The sequence below is a fragment of the Oryctolagus cuniculus genome, chromosome 15, assembly GCF_964237555.1.
Source record: "Oryctolagus cuniculus chromosome 15, mOryCun1.1, whole genome shotgun sequence".
In the NCBI taxonomy this organism is placed as follows: domain Eukaryota; kingdom Metazoa; phylum Chordata; class Mammalia; order Lagomorpha; family Leporidae; genus Oryctolagus; species Oryctolagus cuniculus.
In genome coordinates this window covers 37,926,942-37,948,720 of record NC_091446.1, presented here as the reverse complement: position 1 = coordinate 37,948,720, position 21,779 = coordinate 37,926,942, and the positions used below count along the sequence as shown (strand labels likewise).

Sequence of the window (21,779 nt, the reverse complement as noted above, 5' to 3'; positions counted from 1 at the left end):
AAGATGCTTAAATGCCACATCAGAGTGCCTGGGTTCAATCCCAAACTCCAGCCTCTGACTCCAACTTCCTGCTCGTGCAGCCTCGAGGCAGTGGTACTGGCTCAAGTAGTTGGGTTCCTGCTACCCGAATGGGAGACCTGTATCTTGCCAAGCAAGATCTTGCTAAATCCAAGAAATTTCAAAACAAGATAGAGTATTTGAGCCAAGAACTGGAAACTATAAAAAGAAATTGGTTGAAAACTGTAGGACTTGAAGATACAATGTTATAAACATAAGGGATGTGTTTGCTGAGTAGTCACAGTTAAGAAAAAGTAGATGATAGATTTAGAAGAAAATAGTTATACTAAAGCAGGGTGGGCAAAAGATGGGAAACAAAAAGGTCATGGCCAAGAAGTCTAACACATGTAATGGAAGGCTCAGAAGGAAAAAGAATGGAACTGAAGCTCTATGTATTAGCTCCAGCTGCTATAACAAAATACTATGGAATGGGTGGCTTAAGAGAAATTCATTTCTTACTCTTATCTCAGGCTGGACGTCTGAGATAAGAGAGCCATCGTGGTTGGGTTTCGGGGAGGGCTGTCTTCTGGCTAGCAGATGATGCCTTCTCGCTGTGTCCTCACTTCACAAAGTACGAGGAGAGGGGTGGGCATTCTGTGCTATCTTCTTATAAGGACGCTAATCCAGTTGTGTCCGAGCCTCATCTTTATGAAGCTCCTTATACACCATATTCCAAATACACTGGGGATTAGTGTTTCAACATGTGAATTAGGGGGAGGAGTGACAAAATTCAGTCCATAGCACTGTCTAAATCTCAAGCAGGATAAATAGGAAGTTGCACCTATGTATATCAGTCAAACTGCTAAAAAACCAAAGATAAAATCAAACACAACCACAGATGAAAAGATTATTTGCAGAGGAACAGCATACTGCCAACTAACAGCTAATTTTGCAACAGAAAGAGTGGAAGCAGTAGAGGTGGGCACTTGGCACAGCAGGAAGACACTGCTTGGGGTGCCCACACCCCACACTGGAGTGTCTGGATTCAGGCCCCGGCTCCACTTCCAGTCTCAGTGTTGTGTTAATGCACACCATGGGAGGCAGCAGGTGATGGCTCAAGTGCTTCTGTCCTGCCACTCACCTGGATGACCTGAATTGGTTTCTGGGCTCCTGGCTCCAGCCTGGCCTGGCCCTGGCTATTGTTAGTATCTGGGAAGTGAATCCACAGATGGAAAATATCTGACTGCCTTCCTGTCCTTGTCTCTCTACCTTTCAAGTAAAGTGAAAATAGATCAAATGTTTTTAAAAGAGAAAGGAAATCGACAGTGGAATGACAGTTTCAATGTACTGAACAAGTGATGTGAGTAAGAATGGAGGAGAAAGGTCCCCCAAAGTCCATTCCTCCATAAATGCAGCGAGGACCTTGAGGTAACTTCAAAATCGAAGTTTTCGGAATTCTGGGACGGGCATTGTGAGGCAGCAGGTTAAGCCACCACCTGGGATGCCCACATCCCATACTGGAGTGCTCAGTCCTCCACTTCTCTCTTTTTTTTTTTTTTTTTAATGTTTTATTTATTTATTTATTTATTTGACAGGCAGAGTGGACAGTGAGAGAGAGAGACAGAGAGAAAGGTCTTCCTTTTGCCGTTGGTTCACCCTCCAATGGCCGCTGCGGCCGGCGCACCGCACTGATCTGATGGCAGGAGCCAGGAGCCAGGTGCTTTTCCTGGTCTCCCATGGGGTGCAGGGCCCAAGCACCTGGGCCATCCTCCACTGCACTCCCTGGCCACAGCAGAGAGCTGGCCTGGAAGAGGGGCAACTGGGACAGAATCCAGCGCCCCAACCGGGACTAGAACCCGGTGTGCCGGCGCCGCAAGGTGGAGGATTAGCCTAGTGAGCCACGGCGCCGGCCAGTCCTCCACTTCTGATCCAGCTTCCTACTAGTGCATCCTCGGAAGCAGTGGATGGTGGCTCAAGTACTTGGGTTCCTGCCACCCATGCGGAAGATGTGGATTGAGTTCCTGACTGCTGGCTTTGGCCTGAGACAGCCCTGGCTGTTGTGAAGTAAATTTGTGGGTAGAGATCTGTCTGTCTGTCTCTGTCTTCAAATTAAAAAAAAAAAAAATCACAGAAGAGGTCCTTTGTGGTGGAATGAGAAGGCCATGCCAAGATGGCCGCTGGCCCGAGAGCATCAGTTACTCAGGAATGGCTTTGAAACCCACCTGGCAACAGAGCCTGCCTGGCAACAGGCTGTGATTGGATGGCTTTGGAAACTGCCTGGCAACAGGCTGTGATTGGTTGGGACACAGACCGCCCCTTGACTGGATTGACTGGTCTTGGCTACATAAGCTGTTGTACTAACTGAAATAAACGAGTCTGCGGCTTGCCTCAAGCCCCCTTTCATCCGACTCCCAGGGTCTGTGTGGTGACTCCACGCCTCTTGCTCCCACCACGCTCCTCCTCTTAGAAACAAATCCACTGCAATATTGTTGAGAAATCAACTGCAACAGTCCTTCGTAAGACCAACAGCTGATTTCTCATCAGATAGCATGGTAATCAGATGTGATGATAGTAAAGTACTGAAAGAAAAAGACTCACTCGGGCATTCTATGTTCAAAACTATCCTTCAAAAATGAAGGTGACCGTAAATCATCCCAAGATAAACAAAACTGAGTTACTAAGGCATTAGCAAGCCTACCACACAAGGACTAGTAAAGAGAGTCCATCGGCTGAAGTGAAAGTGCACTAGGTAGTAATTTCTGTACACAGGAAGAAACAAAGAGCACTGGTAAAGGCAACTGAATAGGTAAACATAAAAGCCAGTATAAGGGCTGGCATTGTGGCAAAGCAGGTAATGCAGCTGCCTGTGATGCCGGCATCCCATATGGGTGCTGAGTTCCAGCTACTCCAATTCTGATCCAGCTCCTTGCTAATGCACCTGGGAAAAGGAGAAGAAGGCCCAGCGCTTGGTCCCCTGTACCACATGGAGACCTGGATAGAGCTGGATAGAGACCTGGAGAGAGCTCCTGCTCTTGGCTGTGGCCTGGCCCAGCCCTGGCCATTGTAGCCATCTGAGGGGTGATCTCTGCATCTGTCTCTCCCTCTCTCTATGTAACTATTTCAAATAAATACATTTTTAAAAAAGAAAATATATCTTTATAAGTCTTTTTAAAGCTGTTAATGGGCACACAGCTTACGTAACACATGGAATTTGTATACAGCAATCATAAAGGAGTTGGGGGTGGGTATTGCGGAGCAGCAGGTTGAGGAACCTCTCAGGACACCTGCATCCTGTTCTGAAGCAGGGGTCTGGGTCCTGGCTACTTTGCTTCCAATTTGGTCCCCTTCTACTGCCCCTGGGGAGCAGGGGGTGATGGCTCAAGTATTTAAGATACTGGCATCCACATGGGAGACCCCAGATGAGGCTCCTGGCTCTTGACTTCAGCCTGGTCCATCCCTGGCTGTTGTAGCCACTAGGGAGTGAACCAGCAGATAGAAGATCTCTGTCATTTTCAAGTAAATAAATAAATCTTAAGAAGTTGAGAGAAAAGTTGAGGCGAGAATAGGACTATACAGTAGCCAGATTTTGCAAATGACTGATAGTAAGTTGCTATTAATTTCAACTAGATTTTTTTTTTTTTTTTACAGGCAGAGTGGACAGTGAGAGAGAGAGACAGAGAGAAAGGTCTTCCTTTGCCGTTGGTTCACCCTCCAATGGCCGCCGCGGCCGGCGCACCGCGCTCATCCGAAGGCAGGAGCCAGGTGCTTCTCCTGGTCTCCCATGGGGTGCAGGGCCCAAGCACTTGGGCCATCCTCCACTGCACTCCCTGGCCACAGCAGAGAGCTGGCCTGGAAGAGGGGCAACTGGGACAGAATCCGGCACCCTGACCAGGACTAGAACCCGGTGTGCCGGCGCCGCTAGGCAGAGGATTAGCCTATTGAGCCGCAGCGCCAGCCTCAACTAGATTTTTGAAAAAAAAATTCTTTCATCTACTTGAAAGGCAGAGTGACATGAGAGGAAGAGAGAGAGAGAGATTTTCCATCTGCCAGTTTACTCCCCAAATTCCTGGAACAGCCAGGTCTGTGTCAGGCTGAAACCAGGAACCTAAAACTCCCTCTGGGTCTCCTACATGGGTGACAAGGGCTTAAACACCTGAGCTACCATCTGCTGCTTCCCAGACGCATTAGCAGGAAACTGGATTGGATGCAGGGTGCGTATTTGAATTGAGGCACTCTGATGTGGGATGAGACTGCACATGGCAACTTAACTTGGTGCACCACATCTGCCCCCGAACTAGATCCTTAAATTAAATGCTAATTGAAGTGAAGTGCTTGATCTGCTATCTTGTTAGCTCCAACCTCACCTCCTTGCTCAAAGCTCCGGTTTTGAAGGAAACTGAGAAGCAGCTGCCAGGCCGTGGCTTGGCAAGGCGCTGATGAGGCCCGCGGTGTTTGTTCTACACGGCATCAGTAGTAGGACTTAATTGGGACACTAATTTATTTTTACTCCTTAATTTAAAAAAAATATTATTAATTTATGGATTTAAGAAGCAGAGTCACACCAAGAGCTTCCATCTGCTGGTTCATTCCCCAAATGCCTGCAATGGCCAGGACTGGTCTGGCTAAAGCCAGGAGCCATGAATTCAACCCAGATCTCCCATGTGGGTGGCAGAGACTGCTTGAGCCATCACCACTGCGGGCTAGAGTGAGCATCAGCAGGAAGCTGGAACTGGGAGCAGAGCCAGGACTCAATCTCAGGCACTCTGATATGGGATGCAGGTGACCTAACTGGCGTCCTAACCATCAGGTCAAATGCCCACTTGAGGACACTTTAGATATTTGGTTCCTTAGCCCAAGAGTCCCTGTTCTCCTTTCTGAGCAGTGATTAGCTGGGCACCAGCCTAGGGCCAGCATTGTGACACAGTGCTTGTGCCACCAGCATCCCATGAAGAGTGCCAGTTTGGATCTCAGCTGCTCTGCTTCCAATCCAGCTCCCTGCTAATGTGCTTGGGAAAGCAGTGGAAGACAGTCCAAGGATTTGGGCCTCCACCATCCATTTAGGAAACCTGGAAGGAGTTCTGGGCTCCTGGCTTCAGCCTCAACTAGTCCTGTCTGTTTGGGGAGTGGAAGATCCCTCTCTCTCACCATTTCTCTGTCATTCTGCCTTTCAAATAAAATACATCTTACAAAACCATAAAACAAGGGCACCTGTCTGGTGAAAAAATGCACATGTAGAGGCGTAGGATCCAGAGGAGCAGGTTAGTGCCCGGACTAGAAAGGCAGATGCTCCAGAGAGCAGAAGTCCTGGCTCATCGTTTCCGAGGTTCCAGGGTTGTTGTCTAAGAGTCTGGCTGCATAGCCACAGGTTTGGATTATATGTAAAAATCTCACTTCTGATGTTGTGACCCTTGTTTAAATTATTCTAGGGCACGTCACTGGCTTTCATGTGACATCCTTTCAGCATGTAACAGAACCACGTGCAGCTTGAGATACAATTCACGTATCATGTAATTCACCCATTTAAAATGCTTTTCCCAGGGTATTCACAAGCCGTGTAATCACCTCCACAGTAACTTTGAAATTATTTTCACCAGCCCCTAAAAAACCTCCTGTACTCATTAGCAGTCACCCTTGTTTTTCTGCCAGTTTCACCAATGCTACGCAGCCACTCATCTACTCTCTGTAGAGGAGCCTGTTCTGTACGGTCATATAAGTGGAGTCATACAATTTGTGGTCTTTTGTGTCTGGCGTCTTTTGAAAACAATGTTTTCAAAATTCATCGTGTAGTAGTGTGTATCATCAGGACTTCATTCCTTTTTATTACCAAATAATATTCCGTTACGAATATTCATTTTAGTGATCTATTCCTCACTTGATGAACATGTGGACCATTTCCATTGTTTGGCTCTTTTGAACAATCCTGCTCTGAACATCTGTGAACCAGATTTTGCATGGACGTATGTCTTCCTTCCTTGGGTATCCACCTAGAAGTGGAATCCCGGCATCCCGCTGCGATACTGGTAGCTCTCTGTTGAACCTTTGCAAGATCCACCAGGCTGCTCTCCAAAGCAGCTGCTTCACCTCACCTTGCCACTAGCACAAAATACGAGAGCTCCGAATCACCCATCCTCACCAACACTTTTCATTTTTTTTTCTTAAAAATGATTGTAGCTATCCTAGTTGGGTGTGAAGCGGCAGCACATTGCGGTTTAGATTTTTAGTTCATGTGCTTATTGGTCATTTGTGTATCATCTTTGGAGCAGTGTCTGTTTAGATCTTGTGTCTATTTAGAAATCGGGTGCTTTTCTATTATTGAGTTCTTCACTATTAAAGTTGAACAAATAAATAGCATAAGCTCTAGGTAAAGCTGCACGGTCAGTAAAATTCCCCCACATGCCAATACCATGTAATGCACAGTGCAGAATGTAAAACATGGACAGAGAACATCAGCGAAGGGCTGCCACGTAGTTCAGAGCTTTGATTCCATCTGGGACATGAACGAAGCATTTCTACCCCACCAAATCAGCATTTTGTGGGTTAGTAAAGCACTAAATTCCTGACTAATCAGATTGTTCCAAATATTAAATACAATATAATGATTCTATATGTGATTTAATAAATGATTTTGTCTCCCCAGTGCTTGACGGTAATGAAACTTTTAGTGTATGTACAGACCCAAGTTGGTATAATAAAACTCCAACGTTTTCAAGCTACAGCTGATTTCAAATTGTACCGCAGTGTACATTTAATTACCAAAATAAGTTGCAAAAAGTTTACCTAAGTTCCTATAAGATAAACTAGAAGTGGGAACCACCATCTCTTCTTACAAAATTTGGGCTCTTTCACAACAGCAATGACTAAAATAAATGGTGCCAATTTTTTGGAGAGAGTCTTGTTTAATTCAGAATATAATTAAAATCTCATGTAGCTTTATTGGTTTTAGTATCCAGCAGAGAAAAAATATTGAAACTCCAAGAGATTTTGAATTAAATAGCTGCAACAGTTTTGTTTTATTAGTTCTGACTGTGTGAAAAAAAATCATAGGGAAAACTTTGGAAAAATCTAGTTCTTTTAGAGCCCCAAATGACTTTTAAAACAATAAAACAAACTATAAAACCCACACAAGTGATATTAAAAATTATGTAGTTCAATAAATGTGACATTCACAAATGTGGTTGTAATTTTTTTTTTTTAACTATAGCAAAGTGAACGTGGATCTGACGATTGGATTTAGAAAAGGTGGTGTTATATAGCTTAACAGAATTAAGTGCTTCAATTTGCTGGTGAGGATTATGTAGCTAAGTTGGAATGTTCTACCAGTGCTAAAAGATCTCCAGCCACTTCCCAGGGTCTGTGGCAAAAATCAAAGAAAGAGATGATGCTCCCCTTATTAGTGATTATTTAATAATCCTATATTAGTGATTCTTTGCCTAGCTTTTTATACTTATTTTTGGAAGTTTCTAGATTTAGATCATTTTGACTGGCGGTTGACTCATGACAGAATGAACTAATACCATGAACCCATACAATTTTTGAGATGGAGAAGGACGGCTGGCTAGTGATTTACTGCAAAGGCATCCAATGACTTGGAGCAGTGATCGAAGTTACGCAGAGGTAGAAGGGGCAGGAAAAAGGTGAAAAACAAAGATGAAGGGGAAACAAATTTTGAGAAAGATGCTAATCACAGTCATCTCCTTAGTTCTAAGAGGTCCCAGTCTTCAAAGGCTCTGACCTAAATGTGAAGGCGCATCCGACTTCAGGTAGTTTCTGTCCTGTCTTTGCAGCTGTTACATGTCCTCGGGACACAGTGACTCTCAAGCAGGCCACGTGGGGAGAGTGAGGACTGGCGGGGCAGCACAACATTAGAGCTGCCCCTCAGAAGGGTTCCCAGTGACTCCCAAACACCCAAGAGACAGTGCTTCCACTGTGCAACAAAAATCACACTTAATTTTTTCCAGTTTTTATGCTAAAACATTTCAAACCTACAGAGAAGTTGAAACTATAGTACAATGAATATCTGTATACTCTGCACTTGAATTCACCAGTAATTTTTTTACATTTGCTCTATGAGGGTACTTCAAAAAGTTCGTGGAAAATGGAATTAAAAGTTGTCTGTGTACAAAAACTTCTGAAATCCATGCATTTTTCAAATATTCATTTCTGTAAACTTTTTGAACATCCCTTGTATCTCTCTGTATATATACACATATGTATATTTATACAGATGTGTGCATTTTACATGTGTATGTTACATGTGTGTTTACGTGTATGTGTAGTGAGCTACTTGAAAGTAAGTTGCAAATACTGTTACCCATCACTCCTAAATATTTTAATTTGCATCTCCCAAGAATTAGGACTTTTTTATATAACTCAGAATACCAAACATAAAACATGCAGTTCATAGTTTTCTCCACCAAAATGTCACTTACAGTTTTCTTAAAACTCCAGAATCAAACATTTGGGACAATCCTCTGAGATTCTGTGAAAATTCTCATCTGCATTTCATGTGATGGTTGTGATGTGCAATGCTGGCCCTTCTTGGGTGAATAAGGCCGTTTTTGAGTTTTAATGAATACTTCTGTCAGCTGGCATCGCTGCAGATTTCCCATCCACCATCCCTTTCTCCCTCTCTTTGAATATCACTGTGGACTTACAAGTTGTTATATTCAATCATGTATTTTTAAAATTTTCACTTATTGGGGCTAGAGTTGTGGTGCAGAGGGTTAAGCTGCCGCCTGCAACACTGGCCTCCCATATGAGTGCTGTTTGGAGTCCCAGCTACTCCACTTTCCCATCCAGCTCCCTGCTAACTTGCCTGGAGAAAGCAGCTGAAGATGATCTGAGTCCTTGGGCCCCTGCCACCCTTCGGGAGGCCTGGATGGGTCTCTTGGTCCTGGCTTTGGCACGGCCCAAACCATGGTTGTTGCGGCCATTTTGAGGAGTAAGCCAGCAGATAGAAGATCTCTGTGTCTCTCCCGCTGTAACTTGGCTTTTCAAATTTAAAAAATAAAATTTTTATTTATTTATTTGAGAGGGAGAAAGAGGAGAGAGAGAGCGTTCACTTCCATCTCCTGGTTCCCTTCCCAGATGCCTGTGAAGCCAGGAGCACAGAACTCAATCTGGGTCTCCCGCACGGGTGATAGCACCTAACTACTTGAGCGATCACTTACTGCCTCCCAGGGTGTGCATTGGCAAGAAGCCGGAATGGGGACTGGAGCTGCAGACTCGGATCCAGGAACTGGGATATGGGGTGTGGGCATCTCAAACGCTAGGCCAAATGTCCACTGCCATAATTTACTTTTGCGGCTTACATCACCCGGTTTTGGTTAATGGACGCCCCTTCAAGGCAGTTCTGTCTTCCTGTCATAGTTTCTGGCACCTACCGAGCTCACTTCATACTTTTGCATGGGTCAACTCTTCAAACACTCAAAAGGTGGGCATTTGCCCTCCAACCCTACCTTTCTCTTCCGGGATAGCTAAAGTCGTCACTAGGTCACTAGTTCGTTATTCTTCCAGAAATAATTTATGTAAAAAAAGAGCAATCTCCCCTTCCCCCTCTCTTCTCTCCCTTTCTCTCACCTAGCCCCCAAGGTTTGAGCCGGAATGAGAGCACACTACACTCGCTGGGTCTGCACTTGTTGCTCTAGTCAGATGCCTAAAGATACTTATGACCCCAACTCAAAAAGATCAGGCATCTTCAGGCCAAGTTTCAAATGTTCCAGGAGAAAAAGGCCGAAGGTGATGGCTCCACCGAAGCTTCATTTACCGAACACTAGACGCTAGACGCTGGGCTGGGAGTGTTGGTCCCCGTCCCCCTCGGGCTTGGTGACACCTGCTCCTCTCAAGCATCCTGTTCTTGGGAAGCCGTTCCCTCCCTTAACGACTTCCTCCCGCCCCCCCCCCGCCCCCGCAACCAGGTTTAAGGTAATTAGGGACGTCTCCTCCCAAACGCCTACAGGTCACCGCGTTGGATCTGCCTCCCGTCTCCCGAGGGCAGAGGCCGCGCGTGACCCGTCCACTGCCGGCCCACAGTAGCCGCGCAACAAAAACGTGTGCAATGAAATTCGAACCCAGACCATCCGGCTCCCGGGCCCCTCCTCTTCCCACCCCGGCCCGGCTGCAGCTGGAAAAAGTGCCAAGGCGTAGACGTTATACTCTGCGCAATAGCAGAAGCTGGGAAGTCTTTCCATTTCCACGACTAATGGAGGACCTCAGCAGAAACAGCTCACCGCGAGGTGTGACGACCGCAGGAGGGCGTCAATCAATAAAATGCCCCCTCGCCCCGGAGGCGAGTGGAGTCGAACAGAGCCGGGGCCACGCGGGCCAGCGCCACCGCGTCAATAGGAAACACATGCAGAACGGGGAAGCCCGGCTGCGCGCAGCTGTGACCCCCAGGGCAGGCGGAGAACGGACAGGGGACAGCCCCCCTCCATGGGATCCAAGAAGACTGCACAGCTTCTGCCCGACGCCGTGGCCCCGGGCTCCCCCTGGAGTCTTGTCCAGAGCAGCTTTCTGCTAGCATCCCATGGAGGGAGGCGGCTGAGACCGAGCCCCGCAAGTGAAACGGGCTGGAGCGGCCCACGGCCCGGAGCACCTTAAGTCCAGTGGTGCGGGCTCCGCGGGGTACGCAGCTCAGGGCCGGGGCTCTCTGAAGCAGCGCCGGGAACCCAGGGCGCTCTCCTGCTGCCAGCGACCACAGCCAGCGCCGCCGTGCCTCGGAAAGGGAGGGGCGCACGGGTAGCGGAGCGTTCCTCCGCCAGCGCTTCGGCGCCCCCGACTCCCGCCGCATCTCTCCCGGGGTCAGGGGCCGGGCTCGTGTCTGGACTGTCCTCCTTTCCCCCACCCGCCCCGAGTTTCGGCAGAAGTGCCTCCGGGCCAGGCCTGCGCTCCAAGCGGCTACTTTCCACGCGCCTCTAGCGACGGCCGCGCCTCTGGGCTGCCCTCGAAGGCGTCCCTGGCCCCGAGGTGTCTGCAGCCCCGAGCCGGGATGGGGACGGCGGCGGGGCGCCCCGGCTCAGGGTCTCTGGAGCCAGGGAGCTAGCGGGTCCGGGACGGTAGTGGGGGGGCGGAGAGCTCGGCCGGCGGGGGGCGGGCCGGGGGTGGGGGCGGGAGGCGGCTCTGGGGGCCCCGCGCCATTGGCCGCAGAGCCCGGCGGCAGGAAGGGGCCAGCGAGCGCGGCCCCACCCCGCGGCCGGCGGAGCCTATCGCCGGGAGCGCGGAGCGCGGATAAATGTAGCGCCGCGGCGCGGGCCGGCAGCTCTCGGAGGGGCCGCAGCGTACGGAGCCATGCAGTACCCGCACCCCGGGCCCGCGGCGGCGGCGGCGGGGGTGCCCCTGTACGCGCCCACGCCTCTGTTGCAGCCCGCGCACCCGACGCCCTTCTACATCGAGGACATCCTGGGCCGGGCGCCCGCCGCGCCCACGCCCACCCCCACGCTGCCGTCCCCCAACTCGTCCTTCACCAGCCTCGTGTCCTCCTACCGGACCCCGGTATACGAGCCCACGCCGATCCACCCCGCCTTCTCCCACCACTCCGCCGCCGCGCTGGCCGCCGCCTACGGCCCCAGCGGCTTCGGGGGCCCTCTGTACCCCTTCCCGCGGACGGTGAACGACTACACGCACGCCTTGCTCCGCCACGACCCCTTAGGTAAGGCGGCCGGGGTCACGGTGGGGCCGAGCCCCCCGGCGACGGTTAGAGAGGCGCCACCCGGCAGGTGGCAGCGCCCGGGAGGCGGCGGGGGCGGCGCGGGGGAAAGCAATAGAAAGTTGTGGCGAAAGCGACTGAAAAGCAACTTTCGGGCGCGCGGGGGGGGGGCGGGGGGGACTCGAAGCGCGGGCCTGGGCTGACCGCACGGTGACTCAGATTGGTTTTCCTGCACCTTGCAGGCGTCGGGATGCGCGGGCCAGGGGGAGAGCCGCCGTGGGCCGCGCGTGTCGCCCGGGGTGGGGGCCTTTGCGCCGGAGGGACGAAGGCAGCGGGTGTCGGGGCGGCGCGGGCCGGCTCCTGCGGGGCAGAGAGCGCGAGCTGCTGGGCCCCGGGTGGTTACCGGGCTGGCCTGGGTTCAACAAGCTTGTGCAGTGAAAGAGCCTGACCCTTTCCGTTCATACAGGAAATCTTGAGTTCTCGATAGGAGTAAATCTGGTTTCAGAAGCTGTTAAGTGTTTTCCTGGCTGCATGAAGCAGACCCTTCCCCCGGAGTAGTGCACGCTGCTGATTATTTTATCGACATCCTCAATACAGACAAATTCAGGAAACACTCGACTTCTGATAGCCGGGATCCGTTTTTCTGATATTGTTCATTTCCTCTGTGTGGGATGTGACTGTATGGCAGCTAAAATAACCAGTTGCTTCCTTTTTTTTTTTCTTCTTCTTCTCGAGGCTGTTTTGCACCAGTCTGAAGCCTGACGCAAGCAAAATCTCGAAAAAACAATACCAGCTTTCAAAGCGTTTAGGCGCAGGCCTGCAGAGGCACCGACGGAGGGACGGACGGACACCCCCTTTGGCAGTGGGAAACTGCAGACCCCCTCCATCCCGGCGCCGGCCGATACTTGGGGCGCACCGAATTTGCGGGGCTTGTCCCCTAAGCGCGCCGGCTTAGAATTAAGCCACCCGTGATTCGCTCCCTGGGTGGCCCTTGGCGCCTCTGGGGTCTGAAGCCCTGGGGCAAATAAGGAAGCTGGGCGGCGCGGCTGGGGCCACCAGGGTTTTCAATCTACTCTGCTGTTGGCAGCTTCAGTAGGGACCCTGGAGGCCATTAGCATTTTAATTCATTATGGACTTGATGTCGTTGAACTCGGCGCGCACCTTTGGCGAGATGGAGGGGTAGTGTCTGAGTTCCTTTGCAAACTTGGGTCGTGTTTCTTATTCCAGCCTCGAGGGTTTGGTGCCGCGGCCCCATGGCGTGACTACTCTCCCGTGGGGCCCGGCGCGAGTGGGACCCTCGGCCTGGCCGGTCTGTGGCGAACGTTGTCGCCGAGCGCTCTCCGGGTTTCCTTGGGTTACTGCTGGGACTGCGCAGGAGGAAGCGGAGGGTTTTTCGAGATAGACCAACAGGAAACACATTGACGGAAATGTTGCCATAGCCCACGGCGTGGCTTTAACTGGCCGCCTCCGCCGGCCGAGTGTGAAATCAGAGGCTACCGCGGCGCGCTCCGGTCCGGATTGGAGGCTCATCGCGCGGCCTAACGGGGCACCCGCGCCGGTCGCTGCCCGCACGCACAGCCTGCACTGGGGTAGTGAAGCAGCCCCGCTCCGCCCCCAAACGCACACCCCCGCGTTCCACTCCCTACCCCGAGGGTTTGGGAATGCGGGTCACTCAGGGAGAGGACTTGGCGGTGGAAACAGTTGCGTAGCAGTTCTTGGTGAAATAAGGCCCAGGTCTATTAAGCCCAGAGATATGTGCGTTTGTGTCCAGCTGCGCGGGGAGGGGGGGAGAGTAGTGCTGCCCAGTGGACGTGTCTGGGTGGCCCCCGGAGCCCCCCTCGCCGCCTTTGTCACCCCGTGAGCAGGCCTGGAGCGGATGGACCGCGCTGACCTCCGCTCCCGCCTTCCGCAGGCAAACCCTTGCTCTGGAGCCCCTTCCTGCAGAGGCCTCTGCATAAGAGGAAAGGCGGCCAGGTGAGGTTCTCCAACGACCAGACCATTGAGCTGGAGAAGAAGTTCGAGACCCAGAAGTACCTCTCCCCGCCCGAGAGGAAGCGGCTGGCCAAGATGCTGCAGCTCAGCGAGAGGCAGGTGAGCGCGCCCGGCCTCCTGCCGGGGTGGTCCGCGCGGGAGACGCTGGGGGCCACGGGGCCCGTGCGCCCCTGGAGGGCTGGCCGGCTTCGTCGCCCCCGGCCGCGTCTTCCCGCCTCCCAGCGCCCGCTCGCTCGATCTCTGGATCCCGAGCTCCTGGCAAGTTTGCTTTCTTTCCTTCCTGTAGGTCAAAACCTGGTTTCAGAATCGACGCGCTAAATGGAGAAGACTAAAACAGGTATCGACGTGGTTCCGTTTCTATGGAAATAAATATTTTTATCATGTTATCTCTTTGCGGGGCCTGTTATGGGCTGTATGCAAAAGTCATTTGAGAGACTATTTAACCTCTCCACCTTGATTAAAAAGGCAAATACTCCTGCCGAAATGCAGGATGAGTTGCTCAGGTGGCAGTAATGCTAAAAGCGCCTAATGCAGTTCCTATATCAATTATGCTTGGGTTTTCACACACTGGCTAGTAAAACTCCCGGCTAATTGTTTTATAAACCCCATATGTTGTTTATCTAATTAACGCAGGAAAGATAAAGTAATTGACAGTAAATGACTTAAGCAGTTATCTTCGGGAGAAAATTGTTTCTTTTATTTACACAGCCATAATAAAACCAGACAGAACTCAAGGGTAAATATAAGGAAACAAACACCTTTAAGTCTTGTTTGCATTGTTTTTTTTTTTAAAACAAGAATTAAATATCAAAGAGTTTAAAATTATTTTCCACCTAATGCCAGCTCTTAAAACGATTATAAAACATGTAAGAAAATATTCAAGCCTATTTGCAAAGTGGCTTAGACTTTCTTGCAGTCTTTCTTCCAATGACCTTGTTTCGCAATATGTGATAAAAACTAAAGGTTGAGTTTCTAAAGAAGCTCTATTGGCTTAAAGCTAAAGATTCATTTTTGATGTCCTAATTTGGATGGGTTTCCGAAATTACAGGAAAATTGCTACACTGTTCGCTTTGCCAGTGCATATACAATTTCGAGTATATAAAAGATTTTGAAACAAAAACACAAAGTTTTAGCAATGTGGATTTTAAAATATTCTTGCTCTTACTTTTTCATTCCAGACAAGGTGTTGTATTAAAGATAATTTTGAAACCAAAAATAAAATTCCCATAATTCCAGTACTCTCACATGATTTAAATGTTTGCAGATCTCCCTGCGATTGTCTGTTTGTTACATAGTTTGTGTATGGTGAGCTTATTACTCTACAATCATTTTTTTTAATCTTAGCAGAATACCATAATGCTTCTGTGTAGAGTCCAGTGTTCGCTGTAGACAAGCACGGGATTCGAAATGATCAGATTTATTTACTTCTTGGTCAAAGCCTTTAGCTTACTGGAGCTTTTAAAAAAGTATTGGAACATGGGAATATTCGTAGGAAATTGCCCCAGAGTTGAAGCAAACTGTAGGAAGTCTCCCTTCTTGCTTCTTTGCCATGGCTTTGTAACTTGTGGTGCGCAGATGCTTATAAATGTACTCCAAGAGATGAATTGCGAAGGGGTTCAAGCTAGTAATTTTGACCTTCCTTCTTAACTCACTAAATTTAACATTCTTATTTTTAAAATGTCTCAGAGGTCACATTCATTGACAAGGTTTAAAAACGTGAAGAATGAAGGTAGCTCCCATCTGCAGTGATGGTCTCATGTCTTTGCCCCCTTAAACTTAAGAACCACACATCTGGGCTGGTGTAAAGTGTTCAGTTGGCATAGTACATTGACATTGAGCTTTGTGGCTGGTACTTATCTGGCAAGAGGATGATCTTTCTCTGATGTGACAGAAACTGTTTACTTCTTCCAAAGTGAGAAAGTTGCATAAGTATGTGTGTTATGAATTAAGAGTATTGCTGGCCACACTTGGTAAATAAAAAACTAAATGGATGGTACACCCTGGAAAGACGATTCGATTTATGCCTTTTCCTTCTCCCTGTTTCACGATCCTACCCATGTCCATTTTCATTCGCTTTCTTCAGGAAAACCCTCAAAGCGGCAAAAAAGAACAGGAAAATGTGGACAGTCCCTGTGAGCAGCGGCCAGACTTGCCCGGTGACCAGCACAAAGGTGCTTCTTTGGATAGCTCCCAGTGCTCACAGTCCCCTGCCTCCCAGGAAGACCTTGAATCAGAGATCTCAGAGGATTCTGATCAGGAAGTGGACATCGAGGGCGATAAAGGCTACTTTAATGCTGGATGATTACCACTGGCACTGGCGCACAGAAAACTGGACTTGGGAATAACGTTTTGCAACAGAAAGTCTTCGTAGAAGAACTGGAAAACTTTATAAGAAAGGGAATCAATTTTCTGGTATTCTGGAAACCGAAAATATTTGTTGCACTGGTTAATGAACAAACCTACGTTGAAGCCTGCATTTTGACTTAACAGATGGTTCATGTAGGTTGTTTGGGTAAGGTGACTTTTCAGTGATTAAATTCACCACCATCACCACCCCCCTTTAAAACAGTAAATTGTTATTGGTATTTATAAACAGCAATATTTGAAGGTTTCTGTGGACATTTTAAGTTATAACGTCAAGGTTTTCATAGGGTCTGCTTGAACGACTTTTCCATGACCTGTCTGTACATCCTACTGCGTGGGAAAGCAGAGCAGAACCAACCCCAAATCCAGAGTGTACTTTGGGTCTGGGCCCCTTGGTGTTCAAAGGGAACATTCTTTACTTCTATATGACGGTCATATCCCGATACCTTAAATCCAAAACATTTCAAGAGCTTGTGTCTGGGGGCTGTGTGTCCTTTCTGTCATGTAAGACTTAAATGCTTGTTGTGCACTGTCACTTACTACCTGTTTGACCAAGGTGTTAAGGGGTAGTACAGTCCAACACAGGCAGAGAAACTGACTCCTTGGAGACAGAATTCATCGCAGGCTTATTAAATGTAAGTAGATTGTAGATACTGTGTTTTGTATCAAACATTGTTTATAACATGTATATATAGATCTGTTTCCTGTAAAAAAAATGGCCCAAATGGTGTGTTTGTGTTTGTTTTTTTTTAATGAGTAACGTCTACAAAATAAATCCGTCCACGGGACTACTGACCTCTTTGCTCGTCTCCTCTCGTTCTTTGATGGACAAAACACAGGAACCTGTTTTTGCAGCGCCTTCTGGGGCCCTGGGTTAGGGCAGGGCCCTTGCTCCCGTGAGAGTGGATTTGGGCTGCGGCCGGCAGTGGGCCCCTGGATCGTAGGTTTGGGCCTCCCTTGGGTGTTTGTTAGGGGACTGTTTACCTGGGTGGGGGATCGAGGGTGTGGGTGCGGCTCCTGTGCGCAGACCCTGACCCGGACAGGTTCGAGCCCTGGGCGCGCCGGGTGGTGGGAAGCGCCACAGCGGCCAGCTCCGCCAGCCATCCGGGCCCCATCGATTCACCTCTGTCGCTGACCTGGCCCGGGCCGCCGTCCTTGACCAGCGTGAATCAACACTGCGTCATCCCTCGGCGGCGGCAGCTGCTCCAGACCCGGCTCGGAGGGCCAGGCTGGGGCTGGGGCGGGGGTAGGGATCCGCATCTGGAGCTGGGGAACCGCGGGCAGGTGATCTGCGCCAAGACTGGTTCTCGCACCCAAGGAGCAGCAAGATCACCAGCACGGCTTGGTTGAAATGCCTGGGCTGCTCAGTCTTTGGAGTCGTGCCTTGATCAGTGGGGTGGGAAGGGGAGTTTGTGTTTCTAAGGAACGCGCAAGCGATGCGAGAGCTGCTGGGCCAGGGACTGCTGGGTTGGAGAACCGCTGCTTTTAGGCGCTCCGAAGTGCGCAAGCAACAAGTGGGACCAGAATTCCTCCCTCACCCCAGCGCCCCAAGCTTCCCTCCCGGGAACTCCTGCCAGCCCCTGGAGCTGGGTGGTGGGGACTGGGAGGGAGGGAGAGGGCACAGAGGGAAGCGGGAAGCTTTATGCAGAATTGAGGAAAGGGGCTGTGAGGGAGAGAAAGTGCTGAGGTGAGGTGGGTGTGGGCTGTGGGTTCAGACAGCTGGATATTGCTAGCCAACATCCAGGTGCCTGCTTAGATGAACTCTCAGGTCCCTGAAGTTCCAGGAAAACGATGACAAAGACCCATGCTTGGGACAGGCCAGGAAATCTCTCTCTGTCTGGCCTTGACCTCCATGGACCCCTCTAGCTGAGGAGCTGGGAATACCCGGCCGATGGCCTTCACAGGAAATGACCCTTACCGGGGCTGGGGTTTTCCAGACATGGACACTCAGGTGAAAATAGTGAAAAAGTCATTGCTCTTAGGGGACTGTCCCATCCTCCTCTTCGATTTCCACAAGGTCCGAAGAAGTGCAGGTGAGTTTAGATTTCTGAGACAATTAGTACTGGTCTTTAAGATAGAGGTATAGGGGCCAGCGCTGTGGAGTAGGAATTAAAGTTGCCACCTGCATTGCCAGCATCCCATATGGCACAGGTTCAGGTCCTGGCTGGTCCTCTTCCAATCCAGCTCTCTGCTATGGCCTGGGAAAGCAGTACAAGATGGCCCAAGTCCTTGGGCCCCTGCACCCACCTGGGAGACCCGGAAGATGCTCCTGGCCCCTGGCTTGGGATCAGCGCAGCTCTGGCCAGGCCATTGCAGCCAATTGAGGACTGAACCAGCAGATGGAAGACCTCTCTCTTTGTCTCTGCCTCTCCTTCTCTCTGTATAACTCTGACTTAAATAAATTAAATCTTTTTAAAAAAGTATCAGTCGATGTGGAAACTTGAAGGTTTAAGTTAGACTTGTAGTTCTTGGCCTCAGTACACTCATCTGTAAGAGGGAAGGTGGTCTGGGGGCTCTCCAGGACCCCCCTCCAGTTCCCCAATTGCCAGCTGTTGAGCTGCTTTCCTTGGCTACTTCCCCTGTTTCCTGTGGCTCCTCAAGGTTGGGGCTCAAAGCTGCCATCCATGGGGTGAGTTTCCCTTCGCATCAGATGCAGGCTTCCACCCCCAGACCCTGCCAACAGGTACATCAAAGCTTCAAGGGTCATAATCTTGTCTGACAATGGAACTATCAGATTTCTGGAGAATTGGGGTGCTTGTGGACCTCCTTTTGAATGAAAGTGATCCTGAAATTGTGTGTGTGTGTGTGTGTGTGTGTGTGTTGTTTCTGGAGATAACCTCTGGTTAAATATTTATTCTTGGAAGTAACTGTATGATGACTATTAGGCAGAAAAATACCAGTTTACATATCGATCCACATTAGAAAATCTGAGGAATGAAATCACATTCTAAAGTTGGTGACTCCCTGAAAGCAGGCTGTTTTCCAACCAGAAGTGAATCTTCTCTCCCAATCACTCATATTCCGAGTCTAAATATGTCCTTAAGAATCAAGGACATATGGACTGGAGGAGATACAGTATTCTCAGGACTGGTTGGCATGGACTTTTGTAAAGTGCCCCATTGCAGATTGCCAACGAATATTTACAAATTCTTCCTACAATCCAAGCATTTTTCATTTGTTTGTCTTGTGGCTACTTCATGTTGAAGCAGCATGTATGACCTTTACAGCACAACTCCTGTTTTGTTTTTAACTCTTTTTATCAGGAGATTCAACTTGAAAACGGTTATCATTTAGCAGGAAGACAAACAGAAAAGCACATTTTTGTAAGCAAAACGTTAATGATTGGAAGAATTGCCCTAATTTCACCATGACAGTGTGTGATTAATCCCCTGGGTCATGTACTTACACTCTAAGTGATTCAGTTCGTTGGTCTTTGATATTCAGGGCCCTTTTTAACTTAATAGGATATTGATTTTGTTGGATAATGTACTTTGACTCTTTAAACAACATCACTTTGGGGATGACTGGCCTGCTGTGTAGTATTTTATTTAGAGAACTATTGCATAAGGTTTCTTTTTCTTACTTTTTATGGTTTTCTCAGGGTGAAAGCTGATAAGACATCTTGTGGGAAAAGAGGAAACCATCTCTGATAGTGAAAGTACCTATTCTTTCTTCATTTTTGGCCAGCTTTGTGGGGGAGGGGTTTATTACTATGAATATTCATCTCAGCTAATGGAGATAGGACAGGAATTCCAGAAAATTTCATTTGGGAGAAATGCATTTTGCTGGGGACATATTTACCAAAGTTCCTGCTCCAGTCAGGATGACTTTTCTTTAAAATCTAACAGTTAGTGATCTTTTAGGTCTGTGCCTGGAGATATTAATGTGCCTAAGTATGGCACGGGACAGAATAGGGTAAACCAATCACTCAGGGTGCTTGTAAATGGTTAGGAGTTTGAGATCTTGTGGGCAAAAGAATCTCAGGTTGTACTGACATTTGCTTTCCATCCCGTTTGGGTTTTACGAAATCCCAGCTGCACTCTGTTGGTGTCTGATCTAATTTTGTCGCCTGATAAATTTTTTGGAACTGTTCTTAAATTCCAGTGAGAGGCACCTTGGCCGTTCCTCCAGCCCACCTCAATATCGGAGATCCAGAATCTGCGAGTCAGCAGCGATCCCTTCCGATGTGGCTGTCGGGAACCCTATCTCAAAGGCAACCACACCGCTGTGAAAAAAGAGCAGGCTGGTTGGGGACCCTGGGAAACCTGACCTCAGCCCCTCAGTTGCTAGCGAGTGGGCGCTCGCTCACCTAGGAGGATCCATCCATACTGGCACACAGTGGGCTCCAAGTGTTCGCCAGGGCAACTAGAAAGCCCCCAGGACGGCCCTCTTTGGGACCAGCTCTTTGATTCGCATCTGCAGGCGGGAAACCTCATCAGTCCGAGGTACACAAATCTCCGCAGACAATAGAGAGGGCTGAGGCGACGAGACCTTGGAGCAGGCAAAGGCATTTCCTGTCTGTGGAGGATCTTGACTTTGGAGCTTCCGGCGGTCGCCGCGAGGGTTTCGAGGCATCCCGACCCTTTCCTGTGGAGCTACTTAAAAAGAACTAGACAAAGAGAAAACAGTCACCCCCAGTTTCTGGCGATTTTGCAGGGGAAAGCCAAGGAGGCCGCTTCCCACTTTCAAACCTTTGTGAAGAGGGTATTTTCTGCCGACCCCCCTCCCCATTTTTAATCTGGAAGGAGAATTTGCTGTTATTGAAAAAAAAAAATTCAAAGACAACTTCCCAGATGAGCAAGTACAGGAAAGAGTTAGTGGTGAGGGCATCCCGTATTCATAGGTGCAGGAAGAGCCCTGCCTGTACCTTGTTTATATTTTTCTTTTGTAGTTTAATTGTGTCCTTCCTGTCTGCTTTTATTTCTTCTTTTTCGTCATTCCTTTTATCCTGCTTTCCCCTTCCTCTCTGTCAGAATTCCTCTGCCTTATTCAGTTTATTTCCCCATTAAGAACAGAACATGACTAATCTTAACTCTTTAGATGTCACTGTTAGGGCCAAGATCTTCATCAGATTCACAGTGTTAACTTTCAGCGGAGGTAACAAACCTGTTTGAGGGAGATGTTGTCCCTCTAGGGACAGTTCTTCAATTTTTTATTGCCCCCAAGATAAGCAGTAATAATTGCAACTGGAGGGTTTTGGAGTTCAGAATTTTGGAGAAGGGATTGTGGACCCATGTACTCATTCTCCGGCCATGTGGGTCTCCTGGCTGCTCTGTTCCTTGGCACCAGTAGTCTCCTCCATCTGAAACTCCCTTTCTCCAGATAATCTCATTGGCCTGCTCCCTCACCTCCTTCAGACTTGGCTTTCCTGGCCATCCTGGTTACAACTGCCACCCCCTCTACCCTGCCCCCTCCCACAATTTACTTTTTTCTCCTTACTTGCTATAATCAGATGCAGTGTTTTACCGAGTTGTCATTTGTCTGTCCTCATTGGTATATTAGGATTTCTGTCTGTTTTGTTCATTCCAGCCTGATGCATACTAGGTACACAATACATACGTGTAGAATGAATGAATGAATGTAGAAGTATGCTGAGCACTTATCATACTGTAAGTCCTTCACATGCTTTACAGCATGTAATCTGCACGACAGCCCTGTGAGGGCCATACTGTTATCAGCCGCACTTTCCAGATAAGGAAACTGTCAACTTAAGACCTCAATTACTGTACTGGGCAGTGTTGTTGTGAGAACTTCCTCCTTGGATCTGTTGCCCCTTGGAGAA

General features: G+C 49.0%; 1 protein-coding gene across 1 annotated transcript; it reads left to right on the top strand.

Annotated features, from left to right (window-relative positions):
- The first annotated feature begins 11,163 nt into the window (after nt 1-11,163).
- On the top strand, nt 11,164-16,793 carry HHEX (hematopoietically expressed homeobox). Its single transcript, XM_002718509.5, has 4 exons — nt 11,164-11,644; nt 13,554-13,732; nt 13,920-13,970; nt 15,717-16,793. Exons 1-4 carry the CDS (start codon nt 11,284-11,286, stop codon nt 15,933-15,935), a joined length of 810 nt encoding a protein of 269 aa, XP_002718555.1. The 5' UTR covers nt 11,164-11,283; the 3' UTR covers nt 15,936-16,793.
- The last annotated feature ends 4,986 nt before the right edge of the window (nt 16,794-21,779 follow it).

Excerpts from the sequence above, each read along its gene's own strand:
- HHEX (XM_002718509.5), top strand. The coding sequence starts at position 11,284 with ATGCAGTACCCGCACCCCGGGCCCGCGGCGGCGGCGGCGGGGGTGCCC. Across the intron at positions 11,645-13,553 it reads GCTCCGCCACGACCCCTTAG|GCAAACCCTTGCTCTGGAGC; the intron begins GTAAGGCGGCCG and ends CGCCTTCCGCAG. Across the intron at positions 13,971-15,716 it reads AATGGAGAAGACTAAAACAG|GAAAACCCTCAAAGCGGCAA; the intron begins GTATCGACGTGG and ends CGCTTTCTTCAG.